Genomic DNA, 24,310 nt, shown 5'->3' with positions numbered 1-24,310 from the left:
TATTACAGCAGAAATGTAATTCAACTTATAGTACTTTTCTGTATTGTGCTAAATATGTACATGTCCTCCAGGCACCCTGTTTCACACCTTAACTCTGACATATGTTTGGCTTTCTCTGATTAAGTGTTACCTGTCAGTCGTGCCCACTACACTCTTGGGTCCCTACAGGGCAGAAGCTATAGAGGATACAGTGTTTGTATCCTGAGCTGACAACCAAATCATGTTTAATGAAATTTTTATAAGTACTCCATTGATGAAAATAATAATGTATGATCTTAAAATTTGCATAATTCCAGAAGTTGGTAATGAAGATATGTATGTGTCTAAATTTTTTAATATCCTGACCTCTCCTTAAAGTCAAGCCTGACTGTAGAAACATCCCATTTTGTAGCTGCAGGAAGCTGTCCTCTTTCTCCCCCTGGCTTCATCACTCATTAACGTAGCCTTTAACAAACCTCATGGTGCCTCTTCTTTCTAGCCTGTAAAATGGAGATATTAATGGTAATTAGCTCATATAATTATTGTTAGGATCACTTCAGATAATTGTCATAAAATATTTACCAAAATGGCCAACATGGAGGAAATAGTCAATAAATGTCCATGTACTCTAGTGTGCATATCGAGATGGCCTTGCAACCCTGCAGAATATACTTGGCTTGGAATAATCCTCAAATCCGATAAGAGGTTATTAAATCAAATGTTTTAGATAACAAAAAAATGAAATGGTTCTTAAAATACTTCTTGTTGAGAGGATTTACATTTGGGAGGACAGAAGAAAAACCATTTTTTTCAACAGTAATATGTCACTTTATTAGACATATTTTTTACATTAACTCATTTTTATTGGCAACTGCTTATTCGCTGACTCAAACTGTGATCTTTGGGTTTGTAATGTCTTATCTTTCTAACCAGACTTGACCTCCTTGACAGAAGGGAACTTTTTTTTTTTCCAAACAGAACCTTGGACAGTACCTTATAAATTTTTAAAAAATATACAAGAACTTTGAAACAATTATGTATGTGTGCTTATGTCTGTTTATATATTGTATATAATGTGTGTGTGCATATATAGGGAGAGTCATATTCTAGGTACTTATAGAGTGACACATATAATTGCATATAATAAATGGTTTGGGAAGTGAATAGAATTGAGCATCAGATAACATGAATTTACATCCTGATAATGATATTTAAATACAAAAAAGATGTTGGTGAAGTCACTTAACATAATTAAACCTTGGTTTCTTCATTTAGATATGCACTGTCCAGTAGAACTTTCTTCAGTGATGTGAATGTTCTATTTCTCTGCTATCCAATATGGTAACCACTAGCTACACATGGCTGTTGAACACAAAATGTAACTAGTATAGCTGAGGAACTGGTGTACATTTTATTTAATTTTATGTGTTTTAAATCTAACTAGACACATGTGGCAAGTAGCTCCATTACAATATAGATATAGAATCAAGGATGACAGGACAATATCATGTGAAAAGAGGCTATGCTGAATTTCCTTGGTATGGGTGATACGAAGGCTGATTTTCAGCAGAAGACTATCCTCTTTTGAAACAACTATACTATCCCATAGGATCTTGGGCCTTCTTAATTTAAACCCTTTTCCTTTATTTCCCTTAACAGATCTTGAAAACTTTAAAACAAGAACAAGAAGCACTGTGTCTGTCCGTCAAGGTCAGGGGATGGTACTACTGTGTGGCCCACCAGCTCATTCAGGAGGTAAACTATAAATGCACTGAAATGTCTACACTTCATTCGCTGCTATTTTTCTTGCTGATTTTCCGCCCCACCCCCACCCCCCGGCACTAGCTAAAGGAAAAGTGTCATTTGCAGAGATTCCCAAAGTCCCTCCGTGTCAAGGAAGAATCGTTGTCAATGCCTCCCATAATTAGGATAGGAAAAAATCAGATTCTACAAATGTTCTACCTGACTGCTATCTACCTGGCACAAGGGGAAAGACACCTGAGTCCATTGAGATCAGAATTCTGTTGCTTGGTAAGGCAATGTAGGTAAAGTTACCAGTACTTTCTCCAACTTGACTGGTTTCAAAGCTGACGTTGCTTTATTTCATCTTGTGTCTGGTCTGGAAAAGGATAAGATCCAATCCAGGATCACTTTGTAAAGACTCATAATAACTGGATCAGTTAGGAATCCATTTGAATTATTTTTGTTTATTTTTCCAAGTTTTTATTTAAATTCCTGTTAACTAACATAGTGTAACATAAGTTTCAGGTGTAAAATTTAGTGATTCGTCACTTACATACAACACCCAGTGTTCATCACAAGTGCCCTCCTTAATACTAAATTAAAAAAATAATAAATAAATAAATAAATAAATAAATAAATAAATAAATAAATAAATAACTGAGAACCCAGCTAACACAGGCTTCAACACTGGAGTTTGTGTTGTTCTCACACACATTTCCAGACGTATGTAATCTAAAGCTGATACCACTTCTTGAAGATGTTTTCCAGGATGCAAGCTGTTTCTTGCATCCTTTTCTGTAGTCCTTAACATGTGATATGGCTAGGGTACCTAGATCCAGTCCAAACAGGAAGAAATAGAAACAGTGAAGGACCAAAGTCAAAAGTCTCCATCTGAGTTTGCCTTTGTATTATGAAAGGTTTGCTTTGCCCGAGGACTTATACCTACATGTCACTGATCACCCCCAGTGGCAAAAGAGACTGAAAAATCAAGTATTTTATACAGATCAATTTGATAGCCCTGAAAAAAAATCATAATTTTGTAATAAGGGAGACTATAGAGACATGCTGTATAGACAACTTACAATGTCTGCTAAAAAGACTAACGATGACTGAAAGGCAAATCTAACTTCCATAAAGGGCTCAGTAGTGTGGAGGTTGAATAGATAATGGCATTTATTAGGATTCCTCTAAAGCTTGAGGTAACAAGATTGATAAATTCTATTCTTGGGAATTCTGGCTAAAGTTGAATTTGCTATCTGCTATCCTTGTTACCTTAATTTTCTGTTTGGTTTAACACATGATGAAAAGAAAAAAAAATTTTTTTAACTGAGAATTTGAAAACACCCTTTTATTTTTGCCCTGTATTCTAAAGTTGTAACTTTTCCTTGCTCATCTAATACTCTAGCTAACCTTTCCAGCAGGAAATAACAATTAGCAAAATAGCTAAAAAGACTTGTACTCTGACATGACAAGTATAAAAGCAGATGGAAGAGGCTAGATTGAAGACATGGAATTATTCAAGGTTCTGGTTTTTGAAGACGGGCAGAGAATCCAGATTAGATTTCGGTAGTTTGTGTTCTGAGAGATGGGTTTACTCCTTAGGGCTCCCATTTTCCCTTCAAGTTAGTATCAGAAGCATTAAATTTGGAGTCCAGGACATGAGTTCCAGTCCTGACTCTGTTTCAAATCATTATTTGATATTGAGCAAATATTTTCACTCTTCCTATCTATAAAATGAGGAGATGAAAGGAAATCTCTCAGATCCCATTTAGTTGTATCATTACATGGTAATAACTGAATAAAGACTAAACATATTCATCCAGTAGGTTTGCATTATTGAAGCTCTGTCATTTATATGAAGAAGGCAATTAACTGGACATATACTTAGGTTAAAGTCAAGCTCACTCAGACTAACTTTTCTCTTCCTATGATGAAATTGGATCAAAATAAGAATTAAAGGTTTTGCTGATTTCTTCTGCAGTCTGCCTCACAGCATTAAACTTTCATAACATGGCAGCAACTCTAAAAATTAATCTTGTAGGCATATTAAGAAACAAAGTGCCCCACCTCTCCCTGGTATGCTAGTATCTTTGGGAAAGGCAAAGCACCTGGAGTGTTGCTGTGCCGCTATGCGGTGAGACACCCGAAGACTTTCCCCTTCCCACAGAGAAATATATTAAACATTTTCACAGACATCCCCTGCAATGTGCTCGTCTTTGCTGGCAGCAGTCGGCAGCTCTGAAATCCAGTTTCTTGAGCTGTGCTGACATTCCTGACAGTCCTGATGGTGAAAGACAAGGAAATAAATATTCTCATTATGGGCTTTATCAGAACTTGCATGCTCAGTAACACTGTGGGCAAGGCAGGCAAGGCAAGGAAATGTGCAAGAAAACCGAGAGGATCTTGAAGGGTGTGAGATAGCATCTCAGACAGCCATCAGTTTGAGGCAGTGGAGTCAATGATTATCTGATAAAATCCCCCCAATTACTCAAAACCTTTCAGTGCAAACTGCACCGCAGTGATTCTCTCGTTGCTTCTCCAGGCTGTGTATCACCTGAAAGCCGGCAGAATCACCATGAGCCACTGGACATACTGAGCGTTTTAGACCCAGCATATGGTATCCCAGTTTCAATTGTAACAGATCATGCAGAGGGAAGGAAATGAGTCAGCCTTTTACTGTGTCAGTGGGATACTGAGTAATGGCGTGAAATCCATTGTAAAGGATGCTGCATGTCCTCTTTCAAAAGCTGTGCAGTCAGACCTTCTTAGGGTAACATAGAAATGAGCAACAATTAATCTATTTTGAAAAGCATTTCAGTCAGCAGGTATATCCAGTACTTTACCAATCACTACATGTAGCATCTTTGTCATCTTTTGGTTAATAGATACGAATTCATTTGTGATGTCATTGCATAGATTTTACTATTAAATCTTAACACAAACACCAAACAATAGAAATCACTGTGATGGGCTCTGGTTGTCCATGGTGTCCCTTCATATTAGAAATAGAGTTTATTGAGATCCAGAATTTTCTCCTTGCTTTCCATCAACTCCAAGGTCATTTGGCACCAGGAATTCATGATGCTTAACCAAGCTCTCATTAAATAGCAATAGAACCAAGGTACTTTGAGATTCTTCCTGCCACTATGCTGAAATTGTATTATTCACCAGTGAATTCCTCATGAACTGTTCAAGGGAGGTTTTTGTTCTCACCTTCCTTTTATATGTCACCAAGATCCTTGCTACTCAAAATGTGGTCCCTGGGCCAGCAGCATCTGCCTCACCTGGCAGCTCGTTAAAAAGACAGTTTCAGGTTCCACCCAGAGCCTAGTGAATAAGAATTCACATTTTAATAAGATCTCCAAGTGATTCATATGCACATTACAGTTTGAGAAGCCCTGAGCTATATCTGATTCTCTCACACACACACCCCTCACTTCTGGCCAGTGATGGGCAGGAAGCTGAGGTATAACCAGGGCAACATGTTAAAACCATAGGTGTCCCACCACTTCCCAAGGATATTCTGATTCCACAAATCTATTGTTTTAGAGACTCTAAGGCAGCACCAGATTTAAGATGCACCCACTTTGATCACCTTCTACAAACCCAGTCCAGAGTCACACTGCTGAGATAGAGGACTTTGATTTCCACATCACCCAAGCAGAAGGGTTGAGCACTTTTGTTTTAAAAGAATTTAAAATAAAATATAATCACCTCAGGATTTACCTTTACTTCGTGTATTTTTGTGGTTGTTGATAAGGGAGATGAACAACCAAGAAAAACTGGCTTTTTCTTAAGTATTTATCTTCAAAAATAGCATTTTGTATCTGTCCAGCTTTTACTACATTATTATTAGTGAAAGTATGGTTTCCTAGAGTACTAAAAAGAAACCACATGATTCTGATTCTAAGATGATTTTCATTGTTATGGGTTTTACAGAAACCAGCTATAATTGTCATCATTAGATGCTTTTACACAGAACACATTCCCATTAAAGTTGGATTCTGTTCACATAGCATGAGATGCAGGGACCTTATAACAGAGCATCTGTAGAGTTCTTCATGGTGTTTATAATGTTTTAGTTTCCATTATATTATCTCTGATCCTCACAGTAATCCTTTAAGAAGTAAGGGCATGTATTTCATAGATAAGGAAATCAAAGCAAAGAGATTATGTGGGGTCACACACTAATCAATGGCAGGGTCAAGAGTTATCTTTGCCTAGAACGCGACCCTTTTTTTTTTCCAGTTCAGGAGACAACAGTAGAAACAGGTACTGGATTCTCTATGCCAGGGGTTCTTTGGGCCCCATTCCAGATCAATTAAGTGTGCCTTTCTTGAGAGAGGTCCTCTGGCATCATTTATATTTATAAAAGCACTGTACATGATTCTAATATGCAGCCGGGGTGGAAAATGTGTGCCCCTGCATTACAAAATCAAGTAGATCTTGTCTCAGCAGAACCTCTCTGTTTGCAAACATTTCCAGGGTCCAGGGACTTTGATTTGATCTGTACTTATCCACAAATATAATAACCCTAGTGTAGTTATTTCAGCTGGGTCATTTTGTATTTACTGTGGGACAAAGGAAAAATCATGAAACTGGGACACCTACATTCCAGACTCACATCTCCTACTACCTTACTATGTGGTCTTGGGCCACTTATGTAACTTCTCTGGGCCCTATTTGGTTTCTGTCATCCCACACATACTGTTTCTAGCATCCAGATGTCAACTTCAGGATCGGGCTCACCCAGTTTCTTAATGAGTTCAAACCATGCTGACAGGTCTTAGACCTGGACTGATGTTGCTATGCTAAAATGTTTCCCTCTATGCCCAGAATAATCTTCAAGACAACCACATTTTGTCAAGCTGACAGCTCTGCCTAACCCCACTCCATGCCTTATTCCTAACCCTTGCCCCATACTTGGTTCCTATGTTTACCAGTTCAATGTACCTTCAGACTTTCAGGTGCATCTTTATTTGCTCCAAACATCAATTCATTTTACTGTAGTATAGACACTAAGTTTAGTTCTTGCCCTCATGTCTCACCCAAAGATGCACTCAGAGCCAAACCTGGGACCATAACACAATGTCCTTTGGATTTTAAGTATTGCTGACATTTAAGAGGTTTACTTATTGGGCCCCATCCATCATATCATACTCCCTGGAAAATTGACATCAGAATGGATGGATTCTAGTTTTATCACCATGTGATTTGGACAACTGGCCACTTTCCTCAAGAAGCAGTTCCTCCACTTCCAGTTTATTCCCTCTACTTTCTCTCATCCACATTTTAGGCTCCTACTCTTTCCCTATATCTTTGTTTCCAGCATAACTCTCAAATCCTTATACAGTATTCTACCCAAATGAAATTTATATTTTGTAAACCCCTCAAATATGTTGTTAGAATAAGAAAATGTAATAAATGTGGCAACGATCTGCACAATTAAAGGCTTCCTAAAATATGTAGGAATAAATTTAACCAAGGAGGTGAAAGACCTGTACTCTGGAAACTATTAAGACATTGATGAAAGAAATTGAAGCACAAACAAATGGCAAGATATTCTCATAGATTGGAAGAATTAATATTGTTAAAATACCCATACTCTACAAAGCAATCTACAGATTTGGCGCATTTCCTATCAAAATACAAGTAGCATTTTTCACAAAGCTAGAACAAATAATCCTAAAATTTATATGGAACCCCAAAAGACCCTGAAGAGCCAAAGTAATCTTAAGAAAGAATAACAAAGCTAGAGGTACCACAATCCCCGATTTCAAGATAAACTACAAAGCTGTAGTAATCAAAACAAGATGGTACTGGCACAAAAATAGACACATAGATCAATGGATCAGAGTAAAGACCCCAGAAATAAACCCATGCTTATATGGTCAGTTAATCTATGGTAAAGGAGGCAAGAATATACAATGGGGGAAAAGACAGTCTCTTCAATAAATGTTGGAAAACTGAACAGCTACGTGCAAAAGAATGAAACCAGACCACTTTCTTAAACCACACACAAAAATAAACTCAATGGATTAAAGACTTAAATGTAAGATGTGAAACCATAAATCTTCTAGAAGAAAGCACAGGCAGTAATCTCTTCGACATTGGCCTTAGAACGTTTTTCTGAATATGTCTCCTCAAGCAAGGGAAACGAAAGCAAAAATAAACTATTGGGACTACATCAAACTGAAAAGCTTTTGCATTGGGGTGCCTGGGAGGCTCAGTCAGTTAAGTATCTGACTCTTGATTTTGGCTCAGGTCATGATCTCGGGGTTGTGAGATCAAGCCCTGCGTTGGGTTGCATGCTGGGTATGGAACCTGCTTAAGAATCTTTCTCTCTTCCTCTGCCCCTCCCAACTCGCAATCTAAAAAAAAAGTACAAACTTCCAGTTATAAAAGGAATAAGTCATAGGAATGAAAAGAACAGCATAGGGAATATAGTCAATAATGTAATAACTTTGTGTGGTGACAGTAACTAAGATTATCATGGGGAGCATTGCATAATGTATAGAAATGTCAAATCACTATGTTGTACACCTGAAACTAATTTAACATTGTAGGTCAACTACACTTCAGTAAAAAAAAACATATATTAGGGGTCAGTCAAACTTGGATAAGCCACCTTTTTAAATATTTTTATGGAAAATGCATTCTGAGTTTTATGTCTACCTAAGAAACTTCATATATTTACTTAAATGGACATCTATTGCAATTCAATGAGGTAAAGGTAACCTTTAATAATAGGTTAATCAGTACCACAGACTACTAGGTATTTTTGGGGGGCGGTGTTTTCTTTTTTTTTTTTTTTAAAGATTTTATTTATTTATTTGAGAGAGAGAGAATGAGAGAGAGCACATGAGAGGGGGGAGGGTCAGAGGGAGAAGCAGACTCCCTGCCGAGCAGGGAGCCCGATGCGGGACTCAATCCAGGGACTCCAGGATCATGACCTGAGCCGAAGGCAGTGGCTTAACCAACTGAGCCACCCAAGCGCCCCAGGGGGGTGGTGTTTTCTATTTTGTTTTGTTTTTGGTGTTAAACATTCTTCTTTTTTTTTAAGATTTATTTCTTTATTTGAGAGAGAGCAAGAGAGTAGGGCAGGGGGAGGGCCAGAGGGAGAGGGAGAGAGAGTCTCAAGCAGACACTGTTCTGAGCACGGAGCCCAATGTGGGGCTCGATATCAAGACCCTGAGATCATAACCTGAGCCAAAACCAAAAGTCAGACGCTAATCAACTGAGCTACCCAGGTGCCCCAAGCATTAAACATTTTTAAGGCAGTCTTGTTTGTGCTGTTTGACTCTACCATATTCCTTTGAAATCTGTGAACCTGAACTCCTTCATCTGAAATGTAATGGTCCAATTCCTCCCTTTTTCTTTTCCTTCTTATTTTGCCAATCAAAGGAGATTTTAGACATTAGTGATTTAGTCAGCATAGAGTAATGTGAAACAGTTTGGAAGGTGATGCTTTTCTTCATTCATTAAGCCTCCCTTTTTTCACTGATTGAGCAGAATAAAGAGCCACTTTGAGCAGGGACTATTTGTTATAAACTGTCCCACACAAATGGCATGGTGGAGTGTTTCATGTTTGGGAGGATAGGCCACTAGGATTATTTGTCTTTATTATACCAAATACAGGCTCCATTTCTCACAGCCATGAGATCATTTAGTCCAAAGAAAGAATCAGCAAAGGAAGCAAAAGGAGGGAATTAGGCCTTGCATGTCTCAAGGAATGACATGCTTCTCCCCCACTGGATAGGACTACAGGAATGAGGGTCAATATTTCTGATGTCAGTTATCTCCACAATTAGTTAAGCTTATTCTATGATACTGCTGACATACTTTTTGCCTTTGATTTTCCTACCAGCTCTTTAAAACAACTTGAATGTTTTATGACCACATTTTTGTGCCTTGATGTCAATAACTATATACTTATGAATAGAAAAAAATGAGTACATAAGTAGCAAACATTCCCTAGCCATAGAATAATTCTAAACCTTATGCAGCCAAGCCACCAATTTCTTAAATTAAACTGTATAGAGAATTGCTGGTCTGGGTTCTAAGAAGAGTTCCCCAGGAATGATAGCCATATACTTTCTACCTAGTTCTCCTTTTAGTCCTAGTTAGAGAGATGTTGAAGCCGTTTTGCAGCTATAGCAAATCCATAGCACTTAGAAATAAATTCAACTACTGAATAAATAGCAGTTAATTAAATTTGTGTTCAGTTACCTAAAGAGAAACATTTAGTTAAAAAAAAAAGTTATTCCAGAAATAAATTTCAAGAAATTCTTTTTCTTTCTCTTCTTTTCCTTCTTTGCTTCTGTGTAAATGTTTCTATGCTCATTATTTGGCAGAAACCAAAGCATTTTAGTTAATTAATGATGACCTTAATTACCCAACATCTCTCCTGACAGTTACTCTGTATTTAATTTAATTTAATGATAGGCACTATATAAGAGTATTTGTGGATAGATTTAAATTCAAGTTGGAAATGTTTTTTTTTTTTTTTAACATAAAAAAAAATCAAAGAGATTATCTCCAGGTTTGATCCTTAGAACCGGAGGCCCATTGATCAGTCAAAGTCGGGGCCAAATGCATTAGCACCAAAAGAAATGGCATTTGGGAACTGAGATTTGATCCATAAAGCTGAATGATCTGCAAACTGTGATCATTCAACAAAGCTCAATTTCATGTTGAGCTTTCTCTTTTGGAGTCGTCCTGTCCCAGAAAGCAGTGAAGGATGATATTGTGTTGGAGCACAGGTGCTAGTTGGGATGTGAAGAGTCTGGAGACGTGAAAAGCACATTACATATCCAGTAGAGTACTACCAGGGATGTACCAGCCAGAACAGAACAAATGATCAACACCGATCTTTCAACAACATGAACCTGGCTGAGCATTTCATAAATAATCCAGTGGACAATCACTGCAGGATGTACGGGAACCATTCTTGTTTTAATGCCCACTGGAAATATGTCCTATGAATCTCATCTTTTCAGCTGAGGAAGAAACAAGCAGCTCTTTGGATACATTTTTAGCAAGGAATTGGTGTTTTGTCAGGTCAGTGCATCATGATGTTACATTGAATTAAGCAGGATAATGGTGCAGTATATAGAATGCGGAAATGCTGCCTGAGTCCTGGAAATTTGGAAATAGACTCTGGTTGGGAGATCAGAAAGTGAAGGCTCCAAAATGTTCAGTACTATCAGGGATCTTGATCCTGTGAGTATTAAAGAACAAATAGGAAGTCAGCCATTTTTCTGCTGTATGTACTTTGTAACTCATTCAGTTACTTTTCAGACATTTAGGAAGACAGTAACTTAAGTAGGGCCAAATCAAAGACCAGAGAAAACTACACATTTGGCCAAGTAAAGTTCGCATCCAAAAAAATAAATTGTAGCATTTTGTCTAAAGATGGGGCTATAGCTTCTGATGCTGTGTAGTATCCAAATACTGATTTAAAAGAAAATGATTTAATTAAGTGGCTGTACATTCATCAAGGATGAAGAATATGGATGAAAAACTTTTTTTAACCAATCATGCTGATTTGTCCTAACTATACTCACTAGTGATCTTGTCATTTGAGACATGTAGAATAAATAAAAAATTCCAAATGGAACAGTAAGAGTTCTGCAGGGAGACCAACCCTATCTACATAATGAACCAGAAGATATGTCAGATCTTTAATCCAGCAGCTGATTGGGAGAATGTTCATGATCTCTTACATAGATACTGGCTACTAACAAAACAACTGATAGCTTTCTGTACCGAGCCAAGAAAGCTCTTCACGTCTCCACGTGTAACATACCCAATTTTTTTTTATCATCAGATAGTTGCAGGTTAACACATTATCATAATCTTCACTGTCAAAATTAACCCCTGGTTAGGAGTTGTGTTACAACAACACTCCACAGGAATTGATAAATCCATATGGCGGGCACAGCTGGAGAGATAGTTGCAGTTGATAACGTAGCATTTCAGAAATATCCGAAGAATCTCTACTTTGTGAAGTAATTTGGAATTTGTACACTTCCTCATTCTCTTAAGCAAAACATAGACTAGAGAACACCTGGGAAACTCCAGAATAGTTTGGTTGTAGGTATTTGAGGTCAAGTTCTTATCACTTTATGCAAACTTTTGCCTTTTGAAAAGATAAACAAGATTTTAAAAATAAAATGTAGCTGACTTAAGTATCATATTTCTTCCATTTGTTGTTCTGACTTACTGTAAAATAAGTATAACACAGCTCTGAAATGAACACCTAAATATAAGAAAGACATTCCTACACCTTCTTTTCTGAGTCTTGCTACTCTTTGAATTTGTTCACTCTATCTGCAAGCCAGCATTCCTTATCAACATATGGTTCCAGGTTATTTCAGTAGAAATGGTTGTGATAAATGAGATTTATAATTGGGTCTTAATGGAGTACGTAAATTAGGATTTCAAGATTGAAGAGAATAGATTGCTTTTAAAAAGTAAAAATATCTAACTCCGGCAGAGCCTCTCAGTTCCCAGGCATTGGCATAGATGTAGCGGATATAACAGTGAGCAAAAACAGAATGGTCCCGCTACCATAAGACTTACGGGCCTGTTGGGAAGTAAGGGGGTACTCAGTCACACTGGAATGTGTGCTTTTGGTTGTGGGCTGGGAGAGGAACAGGGTTCAGTGATCTGATCGTGTAAAATACAAGCATACCTCGGAGATATTGTGGGTTTGGTTACAGACCAGTGCAATAAAGCAAATATTGTAATAACATGAGTCAAGTGAATTTTTTTGTTTCTCAGTGCATATAAAAGTTGTATGTACACTATACTGTAGTCTATTAAGTGTGCAATAGCATTATGTCTAAAAAACTGCACATACCTTAATTTAAAATACTTTATTGCTAAAAAATGCTAACCGTTATCTGAGATTTCAGCGAGTCATAATCTTTTGGCTGGGGGGTCTTGCTTTGATATTGATGGTCGCTAATTAATTATGGTGATGGTTGCTAAAGGTTGGGGTGGCTGTGGCAATTTCTTAAAATAAGATAGTGAAGTTTTCTGCACCAATTGACTCTTTGTTTCACTTGAACACACTTAGAAGCCATTATAGGGGGGCTCCTGGGTGGCTCAGTTGTTAAGCGTCTGCCTTCAGCTCAGGTCATGATCCCAGGGTCCTGGGATTGAGCCCCGCATTGGGCTCCCTGCTCAGCGGGAACCCTGCTTCTCCCTCTCCCACTCCCCCCTGCTTGTGTTCCCTCTCTCACTGTGTCTCTCTCTGTCAAATAAATAAATAAAATCTTTAAAAAAAAGAAAAAAGAAGCCATTATAGGGTTATTAATTGGCCTAACTTCAATATTGTTGTGTCTCAGGAGATAGGGAGGCCCTGGGAGAGGGAGAGAGATGGGCTGATGCCAGCTGGTGGAGCAGTCAGAACACACACATTTATGAATTCGGTTCACCATCTTACATGGGCACGGTTCCTGGTGCCCCCAAACAATTACAATAGTAACATCAAAAATCAGTGCTCACAGATCACCACAACAAAGGTAATAATAATGAAAAAGTTTAAAGTATTGCAAGAATGACCAGAATGTGACAGAGACATGAAGTGAGCAAATGCTGTTGGAAAAAAATGGCACTGACAGACTTGCTTAACACAGGGTGGCCACAAACCTTCAATCTCTAAAAAAGCAGTATCTGCCAAGCACAGTAAAATGAGGTATGTCTGTTGGAAGGACATGATCTAGACTGGGAGGAAACTTCCTTGAAGAAGTAAATCTCTCTGGAGCTCAGATTTGGAAGAATGAAAGAATAGAATGAAGGAATAGTATTACAGACCAAGCAGCAGTACATATGTCAGGAGTGGGAAGGTTGTCTGGCCATGAGGAAAAGTGACATGGTAGTGCCCATGCGTGCTGGGGAGGGTAGTTCAAGTCTAAGTCTAGGATATCAGCAGAGACTAGGCTCTGGAGTAGCACTGAAGATTTGGGTGTTTTTCTGAAAGTAAGTTAAATATTGTGAAAGATTATTTTTAAGTGAAATAGGGGGTGAGTTAGAGTGGAGGGCAGTGTTGAAAAATGGGCTCTTGGCAGCTAAGGCTGATTTATTATTACCTAGCTTTTTGTAAAAAACAAAGAAAGAAGCAAAGTTCTCATCAGACTAAAAACAGTGGGTAGTCATCAAAAATTTACTTGAGGAATTACCTATAATTATAGCACAAATAGGCCAAATGGAGATATAACCATAGAAGACTGTCTTAATACATTCAGGCTGCTATAACAAAATACCACAGACTGGGTAGCTTGTAAATAACAGAAATTTATTTCTCCCAATACTGGAGACTGGAAGTCTGAAATAAGGGTGCCGGCATGGTCAGGTGAGGGTTTTCTTCCCAGTTCATTAGAGGTAATATTCTGCGGTATCCTCACATGGCAGAAAAGCCTAGGGAGCTCTGTGGGGTCTCTTTTATAAGAGCACTCATCCCATTCATGAGGGCTCCACCTTCATGACCTCATCACTTCCCAAAGGCCCCACCTACCAATGCCTTTACCTTTAGGGATAAGATTTCAAAATACGAATTTTGGGGAGACACAATATTAAGACTAGAGCAGAGACTCATGACTAAACAACTAAATTAACAACAAGGAATATGGGAAGGATATCTTTAAAGGCTTCCAACAAGAGCTATGTTATACCTCTATATCAAATATATTTCAGTCTGGATATCTAATTAAAAAATCTGATGTCTGTCTCCTTATTATGAGAAAACATTTTTTTCTAAGGTATCCAGAGGAAGTAACCTACCATACTTATTAACACACACACACACACAATACACCATCTCCCTCTCCCCAGAATCACTAGCAATCAACAGTTCTAACTAATGCTCTATAGAGAAAGAGGCTACCATGGCATATTGTGTGGACACAGGAAAGAGGTTATACCAGTTCACTGAGACAGTGATAACTGAAGCAATAGAAAGCTCTATCTTAGTTCCTCAGAATCTTACTAAATTAATGATAGCCAGACACCAGTAATTTGGAAAGGAAATATGGCTATCAAATTGCTTTAAACTTAAGATATGAGATGGCGATTCTGGGAGCCCCTGTGGTCAGTTTGAGTGAATAAAGGGATAAACCCATTTTTGGTTGGTGAATCTAAGACCTGGGTAAAATCATAACCAATGTTAATAAATAGAGTTAAATAAAAAATCCGCTCCATCACGGTGACCTAAGAAAATACTCCGTGATAAAGAGCGGGGGCAAGAGGAGGGAAGAGTCAGCCATTGTCTGAGGATGTAAAACAAAACATAACAAAGATGTGTCTCTGTTGTGCTTTCAGTCAAGACAAAGAAAGCGTGGATTCTATGAAACAGAGATGCTAATGGGAAAAGGGATCTGACTCTGATACAGACTGGCATTTAAAAAGAGCTAACAAAGATGAGAAATGAAAGAATTAAAACCTGCAGTGCAGATGCAATAAAAAGCCAAATGAACATTGTAGAAAATTGCATTAGTGATAAGCATGACTAACTAGATAAGCTTTTTTAAAGAATGCCAAAGGAACGTATAATGATCAGAAAGCTTCATAAATATGGAAATTCAGGAATAAAGATCCAATCTATACATAATCAATGTAATTAATAAAGATATTTTATCAGTGCAGACGTATTATTTTATTTAATATCATGGCATACTTAACATTTCATACCAACACATCATCCTTTTAATAGTAAAAACATGTTGTATTTTCCCCTCTTTGAGAGGGAATCAAAAGTTTTTATGTTATTCTTTATTCTAATAATTAGAGGAAATATAGATTAAGGTAGATATAAAAACAGAATATGTGTCTTCCAAGTTGCTGGAGACAGTTAAATCAAATAAATTGTAATCTGTTCAACCAAAGACCAAAGGTAAAGATGAGCGAAACAGCATGAATAAAAAACTCACAAAAAGATGACAAATACAAGAGTATATAGTATATGACAGAATATACAGAGATAAAACTTTCATATGAACATAAGAGCATCAGATTCAGTTAAAATTTTGTTTGATCTAACCAGAATTTGATGGCATTTATTTAAAATAAAATATTCTAACAAAATAGATTTTAAAAAGAATAGATGATAAACTTACTAGTTTAGGACCGAGTATTATCTGTATGCAAAAACATCAAATTGGGAAAAGAGCCTTTTTATTATTAAGATACACAAACCCTAATGAAGACATTCCAGTTATAGTATTTTAAACACCATAAAACATAGTATCAAAATTTATAATGCTAAATATTTGGAAACACAAGGAATTACTAAAGCATATTTTTTTACTTAATTTGACAGACCAAGTAAATAGAAATAAGGATACAAAAAATTGAATAATGTAATAATAAAACATATGTACTTATCTTCTATTATCCACAGGGAATATGTTCCAAGCCCCCCAGTAGATGCCTAAAATTGCGCATAAGACTGAACCCTATATATACTATTTTTTTCCTATACATATATACCTATGATAAAGATTAATTTATCATTTAAGCATAGTAAGAGATTAACAACAACAACTAACAATGAAATAGTACAATTATAACAATATACTGTAGTAAATGTTAAGTGAATGTAGTTTCTCTCAAAATATCTTATGGTACTGTACTAACCCTTCTTGTGATGATGTGAAATGATAAAATGCCTGTGATGAGATGAAGTGATGTGAATGACATAGGCATTGGGACATAGCATTAGTCTACTCTTAATCTTCTGACCATATGTCAGAAGGAGGGTCATCTCCTTTGGACCACAGTTGACCACATGTAACTGAAACCATGGAAAGCGAAACCGCCCATAAGAGAGAGCTACTGTATATTTATATACTTTCCTTTCAAGTGCCCATGTAATGCTTATTATAATTGGCTACATAATAAGCCAAGAAAAAAAATTTAAGAAGTTAAAATTGTACACATCAGGTCTTATTTTCTGCCATTATATAGTTAAACTAGAAACTAGCTATAGGTAATTTTATACAATGACAATAACCACATTAAAAAAAATCAACCCATGCAAATTTCAAGTCATTTTTCTAATATCTACTGGGTCAAAGCACAAAGAAAAACCATAATTTATGGATGTTTCCAAATTTGAAGAAATGAGGACAAATGCATCCACACTAATAAAATTTACAAAAAGTGCACTCAGAGGCAAGTTAATAACTTTAAATTTATTATTAAGAAATTCTGGAAATCAAAATCAATAAACTAAGTATTCACCTCATGAATGTTAAAAAGAACACAAAACAAACCTAAGGGAAAGAGAAGGAAAGAAGATGAAGGTCAAAATTAATAAATTGGAAAATAGAAACAGTACACATGAGACATCTGAGAGAAGTTTTGAGAAGAAAAAAAAATACAAGTGTATTTCTCCCCAAATCTAATCAAAAAGAAACCAGAGAAATACAAATACACAAAATTAGAAACTAAAAGGAGCATACAATTTTGTATACAAGATTTAAAATCATAAAAGCAGACTATCCACAATCCTGTGATCATTTGAACATCTAGATGAAATGAAAAATCTACTGAGATTATATAGATAACAAAACTGAATAAAGAAAATATAGAAAATCTGAATAGACCATTTATCATGGAAAGAATTGAAAGTTGTCAAGAATCACTTTCTTCCAAGTGCTCTGAGCCATAAATTTTATAAGAAATGTTTTTTCAAATTTTTAAGGTAATTCCCTTACCAAACAATTGTGTCAGAGCAAAGACAGGATGAAAAGCTACCAGTTCATTTAATGAAATTAGTATAATCCTGGTACCAGAACCCGACAAAGACAATAAAAGAAGAAGCAACCTCACATATGAACGTTAGTAATACTTCTATAGTGAATAATATATGTCAGGCATGATTTTAAATTCTTTACATATATTAACATTTAATTCTTACAAGAACCATATGATATAAGTGCTATATATTCCCATTTTATAGATGACAAAACCCCTGAGACACTGTTAAAGTAAATATGACATTCTTCAATAATTTATGAACAACCATTTTTGGGTATGTCTACAATACGAGGGAAAGTCTTGAAAATACAGATAACTCCACAAAGAGTATTTGTTTCAATCTTTCCCATATTCTGGACTAAAAATACAAAAACACAGTTATCAAATATAAACATAATGAAAAGTAGAAAGATACTCCTGTGACCAGCTAAAGGACAACCAATACCCAAAGAGGGTAAGAGACATATAAGAATGAAACAGTGTTGGTAACTATTAAAGCTGAATGATACATGAGGGTTCATTATACCACTGTCTCTACTTTTGTAATTGGTGTATGTTTGAAAATTTCTGTAACAAAACATTTAAAATTCAAATATATGTTGGCTTTAGTGAACTCCAAGGTTGCTTCTAGCTTAGATTTTATATTGTTCTCCATTGTTAATTATCTTTCTCCCAAAAAAATACATTTTTCTACCAGTCTTTGTGGGAGTAAGATGTTTGCATCATCTGGAGGAGTTTCTACGATGCATGAACATATGGGTATCTTGCCAATCATATAGCTATTTTGTTACTTATTCTCCATTTGAAAATCAATCTAGATATTCAAGTTAAAATAGCTACCCATACTACCCTGCCTTTAGAGATGCGTATCACTAAAAATGCCTGGATTGGCAATAATCCTCTTTGCTCCTGCCTAGAGCTGTTCTGAATCTCCAGTGGCAGGCCCTCGCCGTGTTACTGGGGCAAGTGTGCAGTGATGTGCATTAAATCTGCACTCAGCAATGCTCAGATGATGACTTTCTGCAGGGAATGAAGAAAATATACATATAAACATCCCATTCCCAAATGGCACTGTAGCCTAGTTAAGAGAATTGCTTGCGGGGGAGTACATTATGCTAAGAGGACTAGTTCATTTTCAGGTTAGAAAACTTTAAATTCAAGTTGACATAGCTTCTGTTTTCATTTCCATACTTATCTCAGCTGGGGAAATGTGGCATTTGTCACTAAAAATCAACCAGCGAAATACAGAGAAGGAATGGGGAAAATCAGTGAGTGGTCCAAAGACTGAAAGTGGCTGCGATCTAAAACAGGTCATGTTTTATTTGGTAGCAAATACCATACCAAATTTGCTTTCTACTGGTACACCTTTTATTTTCAACAAAATCCCACATGCCCAGCAACAATCTAAGAGCAAAAATGCAAGTTACCTCATGATAGACCAGCATTCCAGACAGCTCATAAACAATTAAGAAGCAAGTCTGAATTAAACTCACAGGTTCAGGGCTAGGTATGTTAGAGTAATGCAGAGTATGTCAGTTTCCTGACAATGAGCAGCTTCGTTCAACAAACCACATATAAGGGGCTTCCCTGTTAAGCCACACGTGATTTCTGTTTTAATGTCAGGGTAGATCCATAAAGCTTAAAGTACAGAAGCTTTCATGTGGCCACACTGAAGTTTTCAGAATGAGAATGAATGGGCTCAATTAAAAGATAGAACTGGGAAAATTGAAATTAATCCTCCATAATCCTAGCTTTAAAAACGCTCATCTCTGTTGTCTACAGGTATCTTTTTTTTTTTTTTTTTAGATTTTATTTATTTATTTGACAGAGAGAGACACAGCGAGAGCAGGAACACAAGCAGGGGAAGTGGGAGAGGGAGAAGCAGGCTTCCTGCTGAGCAGGGAGCCCGACGTGGGACTCGATCCCAGGACCCTGGGATCATGACCTGAGCCGAAGGCAGATGCTTAACGACTGAGCCACCCATGCGCCCTGTGTACAGGCATCTTTAAAATGAGTTACAAGTACTCGAACAGGCTCCTCTTGGATGCCCTTTTACATTCAGCACCACCATATCCCTTTTCCAATAGAAGCTGGGAAACAATCCAGGGTTAATTGAAGAGTCCATTTGCTTTTATATATACTGAGTATAAGAAATAACAAAGTTTTCAGAGTTTCTATTGACAGACTGATAGAATATATTTGCCATTCATATCCTATGCCTTGTAAAAAAAAAAAAAAACTATGAAGAATTTGGGGTGTTGACCCTGGAATGTGTAATTTATGCATAGCTCTTGTAAGCTGTTACCTCTTAATCACTCAGGAGCCCCTGCTCTTCAAGCAGACTAATGATCCCCTGCTGACTATCAGCTCTGCTTGCGGTTCTGCCTTCAACTCATCTGTCAGCACCACTCCCCAAGGGGACTCTATGAAAGTTGGGAAGTCTGACATCCGTACATTAACTACCCTGTGACTTTGTCCATTAATAATGGACTGTCCCGCCGTAAGCTGTGAGCTTCCTCCCCAACACGGACTGTTTTTCCTTTTATGTGCCACTATGTCTGTCATCAGAGAGATAGCCAGAGAAAAGACATCTGGTATCTGTAACTCATAGGGGGTTCATAAAAACTAAAGCAGGTAGATTGTTCTCTCAAATGAAGTTCCTGGAACTACGGAATGATGAATATCATGCTAATGGCCTCCTTCCTCTCGCTTGGTGACAGCCTGTAACCAGTTGTTGTTGTTTTTGTTTTTTTAATCACATCCACACTGACACACATGTCCTAAGTTTTTTTTTAAGAGATACATTTCTGATTTCTGATGTTGAATCCTTAGAGATAGAGCCCAATTATTTTGAAAACTATTTCTTTCCACATCTGCAAAGGAATTGTCCTAAGATGTGACAACTAAGTATGTTAAGACCTATTTTCCAATTAATTATTAAAAAAGAATTCTCTGAAGTAAATCAAAATGGCCTTGAAGATTTTGGCTGGATTGTTCCTAATTTACCTCAGATGCAGATAAAAACTGGGGGCAGAAAAGAGAAAATTGGAAGCCCACTGGGCCAGGATGGCAGGTTTTTGCTTTTGTCCAAAATACAGAAGAAAGAACAAAGAGGTGACCAAAACAGAAACATATTAGACCCCTGTAGGTGAATGATATTCATTTCTCTGAAGCTCATAAATATTTAGATGTTCAACACTTCCCTTGCATGACAGGTTATTCGTCAAGTTACTGTAACAATAAATTACCTTATCCAGAATCTGCAATAGCACTCTAAAACTTTCGGAGAGTATGCTGAAAAAGCCAGGTGTGAGATAATAAGGAATGGTGAAGGCTCTGGTGAACTAGAGACCATGTATCTCATCAAAAAGGGGCAGGTCACTGTTACTACAGTGCATCCAGGTGAGTGTTCTTAGGGTCAACTAGCTAGTCAAATGGACCTGATCACCATGCAGCACACTTGGCCTCTGGCTCACATAAGGACAGGACAGAGTACATGCCAAAAGACCAGGGCCAGGACCTTCTCTTCGATGGAGTCTGGGAGAAGTCCAAACAGCAATTCAGGGACTTTTTCTTGTCCCCACAGTCATGTTTTAAGAGCAAAGAATTGAGACTCATGTAGCAGGCCTGGAGCCTTCTGACTTAGAAGGTCCATATCTTTTCTTTTTTTTTTTAATTTTAGATTTATTGATTTATTTGAGAGAGAGAAAGTGCACGCACGTATTCGCAGGGGTGAGGAGGGGCAGAGGGAGAGAGAATCTCAAGCAGACTCCCCCCTGAGCATGGAGCCTGACTTGGGGCTTGATCCCAGGACCCTGAGATCATGGCCTAAGCTGAAATCAAGAGTGGGATGCTTAACTGACTGAGCCACCAGGCGACCCAGAAGGTTGATGTCTTAAATAGGAGCAAAGATCTCTTGCAACATTTCTAGAGGCATAGCTTCCAAAGTCCCCATGAGGGGGCCCAGTGATGAGAGTCACCACATTCAGGGAAACCTAGCACAATGACTGTCCAGCAGATATGTATTGTTCATTTGCATTCCTCTCAGCCAGATACAGGGTGCCAGTCCTGGGTTATTTTTACTATAACACTGTTGCCTGGTCACCTGGCTGACATTTTACCTTTATAAGATTTCTGGGGAAACAAAGCCAGAAAGTTAACCTAAGATAATTTGTTTATAGACATAATAGGTTTTTAACACTTTACATACTGTTACCATGTGGGAGTGTGAACTCAGATCTTTTTCTTTTCATTTTCTCTTCCTTCTTCTCATCATTTTCCTTCCTCCTTCTCTCCCCCACCTCCTTCTCATCCTTTTTCTTGTTTTAGAAAAGCTAGAAGTCCAGATTTTTTAAATGTTAAGTCTCCCAATTTTTAAGTGAGAATACTTAAGTGAGAGTAAGGGTACTAGACCAGGAAACAGAAGACCTGGGTCCTGGGATTCTAGCAATGGATTGTGTGATCTATATCACAGCTAAAGTAAAATAGGAAAAACCTTGCCTAAAGTCAGTGAAAAGCTGATTCTATTTTCTAATTGATAAAAGGTGATACTTCCTGTTCATGTGCTCAATGCCAGGGAACCTGTTCCTCTTCACTTACCTTTCTACTCTGCTTTATCATGTGAAAATCCAAACAGAATAAAACACTCAGAGGTCTTTCAAGCCTAAATGCCCATTGTTGGACAAAATTTTCCAATAAAGATGCTAAGAAGAATGATGCTAACTCTCATAGAGTTTAGACCAACATATCTGCTTTTGTTTGCATTGCCCAGAGAAATTGGGTCAAAAAAAGTAATACCTGGGTGGATTTTGGCTTTTAGACTGGTTTTTCAGATGCCTGATGTGTTAATATAGTGCAGAGATTACAGTGTCATCACAGCTGCTACAATCCTAGTTAAATTTGCTTCATGTTATGACAATGTTGTTCTACCCTGCATTCATTCAGATATCTTTATTTTGCCAATTCTGCCATCATCACCAAGAAAATATACTGTGGTAGAGAATTCATTTACAAATGAAGAGAATTAGGATTATTTTTATTTTTCTGCTACAATTTCATCAGTCTTATGGGGGCCAAGTCAAGGATTCCATTCTGTAACCAGCAATGAAGGGGCGCCTGGGTGGCTCAGTTGGTTAAGCGGCTGCCTTCGGCTCAGGTCATGATCCTGGAGTCCTGGGATTGAGTCCCGCATCGGGCTCCCCGCTCAGCGGGGAGTCTGCTTCTCCCTCTGACCCTCCCCTCTCTCATGCTCTCTGTCTCATTCTCTCTCTCTCAAATAAATAAATAAAATCTTTAAAAAAAAAAAAAAAAAACAGCAATGAATACAGGAATTTATCAATTCCCAAACTGGCTCCAACATCAAATCTACATTTGGCCAATAGCCTAAGGATTTGGTTATTTGCTCAATCCTTTTTAAAGAAATCTTTTCATTTGTTGTGGGTCAGAGGCTCTTTGTTATGTGGGAAAGGTATATCCATGAGGAACAGAAGGGAATAGGTTGAAAGCACAGTTATTAGAAATGTTTTCATTCATGATAACACAGGCATTTGTAGGAATTTCATTTTCCTCCATTGACCACAATATTAAACATTTCATCAAGGAAATGTTCCACAGGAGATTTACTCTTAGGAATAGGATCTAATCTTTTATATCACAGTAAGAAGCTGATCAAAAGTGTTGAAAGCTAGCTATTAAAGGATTAACTAGGTCACATTGAAATATATGATGTAAAAACAGAAGAACATTTTCTTATAAGCTTCAGTTGAAACTTGTAAAAACAGAAGAACATTTTCTTATAAGCTTCAGTTGAAGCTTATAAAAAATACAGAAACCAACCCCCCCATTGTTTTCAAGAACACATTAGTTAAGAGAAAATATTGAACCTTCATTCAACATTTAAAATATTCTCACTGAGCATTGTTGAAGCTATCTTAAGGATTATGTTCTTTGACACAAGGATAAGGGAAAGCCATTAGGTTTTGGGTAATTACATTTGTAGTTTGAAAATATAACTCTTTTGAAGAGTATGGGAAATGGCTTGCAGCAGGGCAAGCATGTATGAAGAGAGACCAAGAACGTGGTAGTTGAAATAATCTGACCAAGAGATGTTGGTATTTTGGTCTTGGGTAGTGGCTGTAGCAATGGATGCTTTCTGCTCCCTCCCTTAACACAAATACAAAATCTCTCTGGGCCTTTAAGGTCAACCTCACCCACTGGTGCACTGGATTCTATCCCCTCTCACCCACTCGAAGACTTGGCTCTAGCCATTGCTTTTCTCCTTTTCCCTGCATTAAATTCTTCTTCCCTTCTACATTACTCCCATCTGCATTCAAGCATGCAGCAACATCTTCTGTGTTAAATAAATTAGAAAGTCCCTTGAGCCCCACTACCCAATTTCTGTGCTCTCAAAGACATTAAACATGTCCCTGCCTACAGTGGGGCCTTTGTGATTGTTGTTCCCTTGCCTTTAAATTCCCATTTCTCAGATACCTGCATGGCTTGTACCCTTTCCTGTTAAAGCTCTGGTCATTTTCACTCCTTCCCTGATATTTCTAAAAATAGTACCATCTCTTTCGTTGTTTTTTTTTTTTCCCTTAACCGTGTTTGGCACCAAGAACTGTATTTCTTAACAGATTTGAGGAATTTCATGGTTGTATTTTAAAACAGTTTATATTAAAACCACCATAGATGTATTATCCAGTGGAATTTGGAAGTAGAATAAATATGTATTATAAACCCCTGACTTGCAGTAGACTGCTTCAGGATCTGCCTCCTGGCTCTTCAGAGTGTGTGTTATATCCCACTCTTCAGGTAGGGTTACATC

The 24,310-nt window shown here is 37.4% G+C and overlaps 1 protein-coding gene across 1 annotated transcript in view; it reads left to right on the top strand.

Moving 5' to 3' along the window:
- Window positions 1-24,310, top strand: part of CNTN4 (contactin 4) — a 308,099-nt gene that overhangs the window by 74,190 nt on the left and 209,599 nt on the right. The window contains exon 4 of the mRNA XM_034997401.1: window positions 1,639-1,734. Within this exon, the coding sequence (XP_034853292.1) occupies window positions 1,639-1,734 (96 nt within the window). The remainder of the gene's footprint in view (window positions 1-1,638; window positions 1,735-24,310) is intronic.

This window comes from Mirounga leonina, unplaced genomic scaffold, assembly GCF_011800145.1.
Source record: "Mirounga leonina isolate KUSES-001 unplaced genomic scaffold, KU_Mleo_1.0 Mir_94, whole genome shotgun sequence".
Lineage (NCBI taxonomy): Eukaryota > Metazoa > Chordata > Mammalia > Carnivora > Phocidae > Mirounga > Mirounga leonina.
Note: the sequence above shows the minus strand (reverse complement) of the source record. Positions and strands in the feature narration are given on the sequence as shown.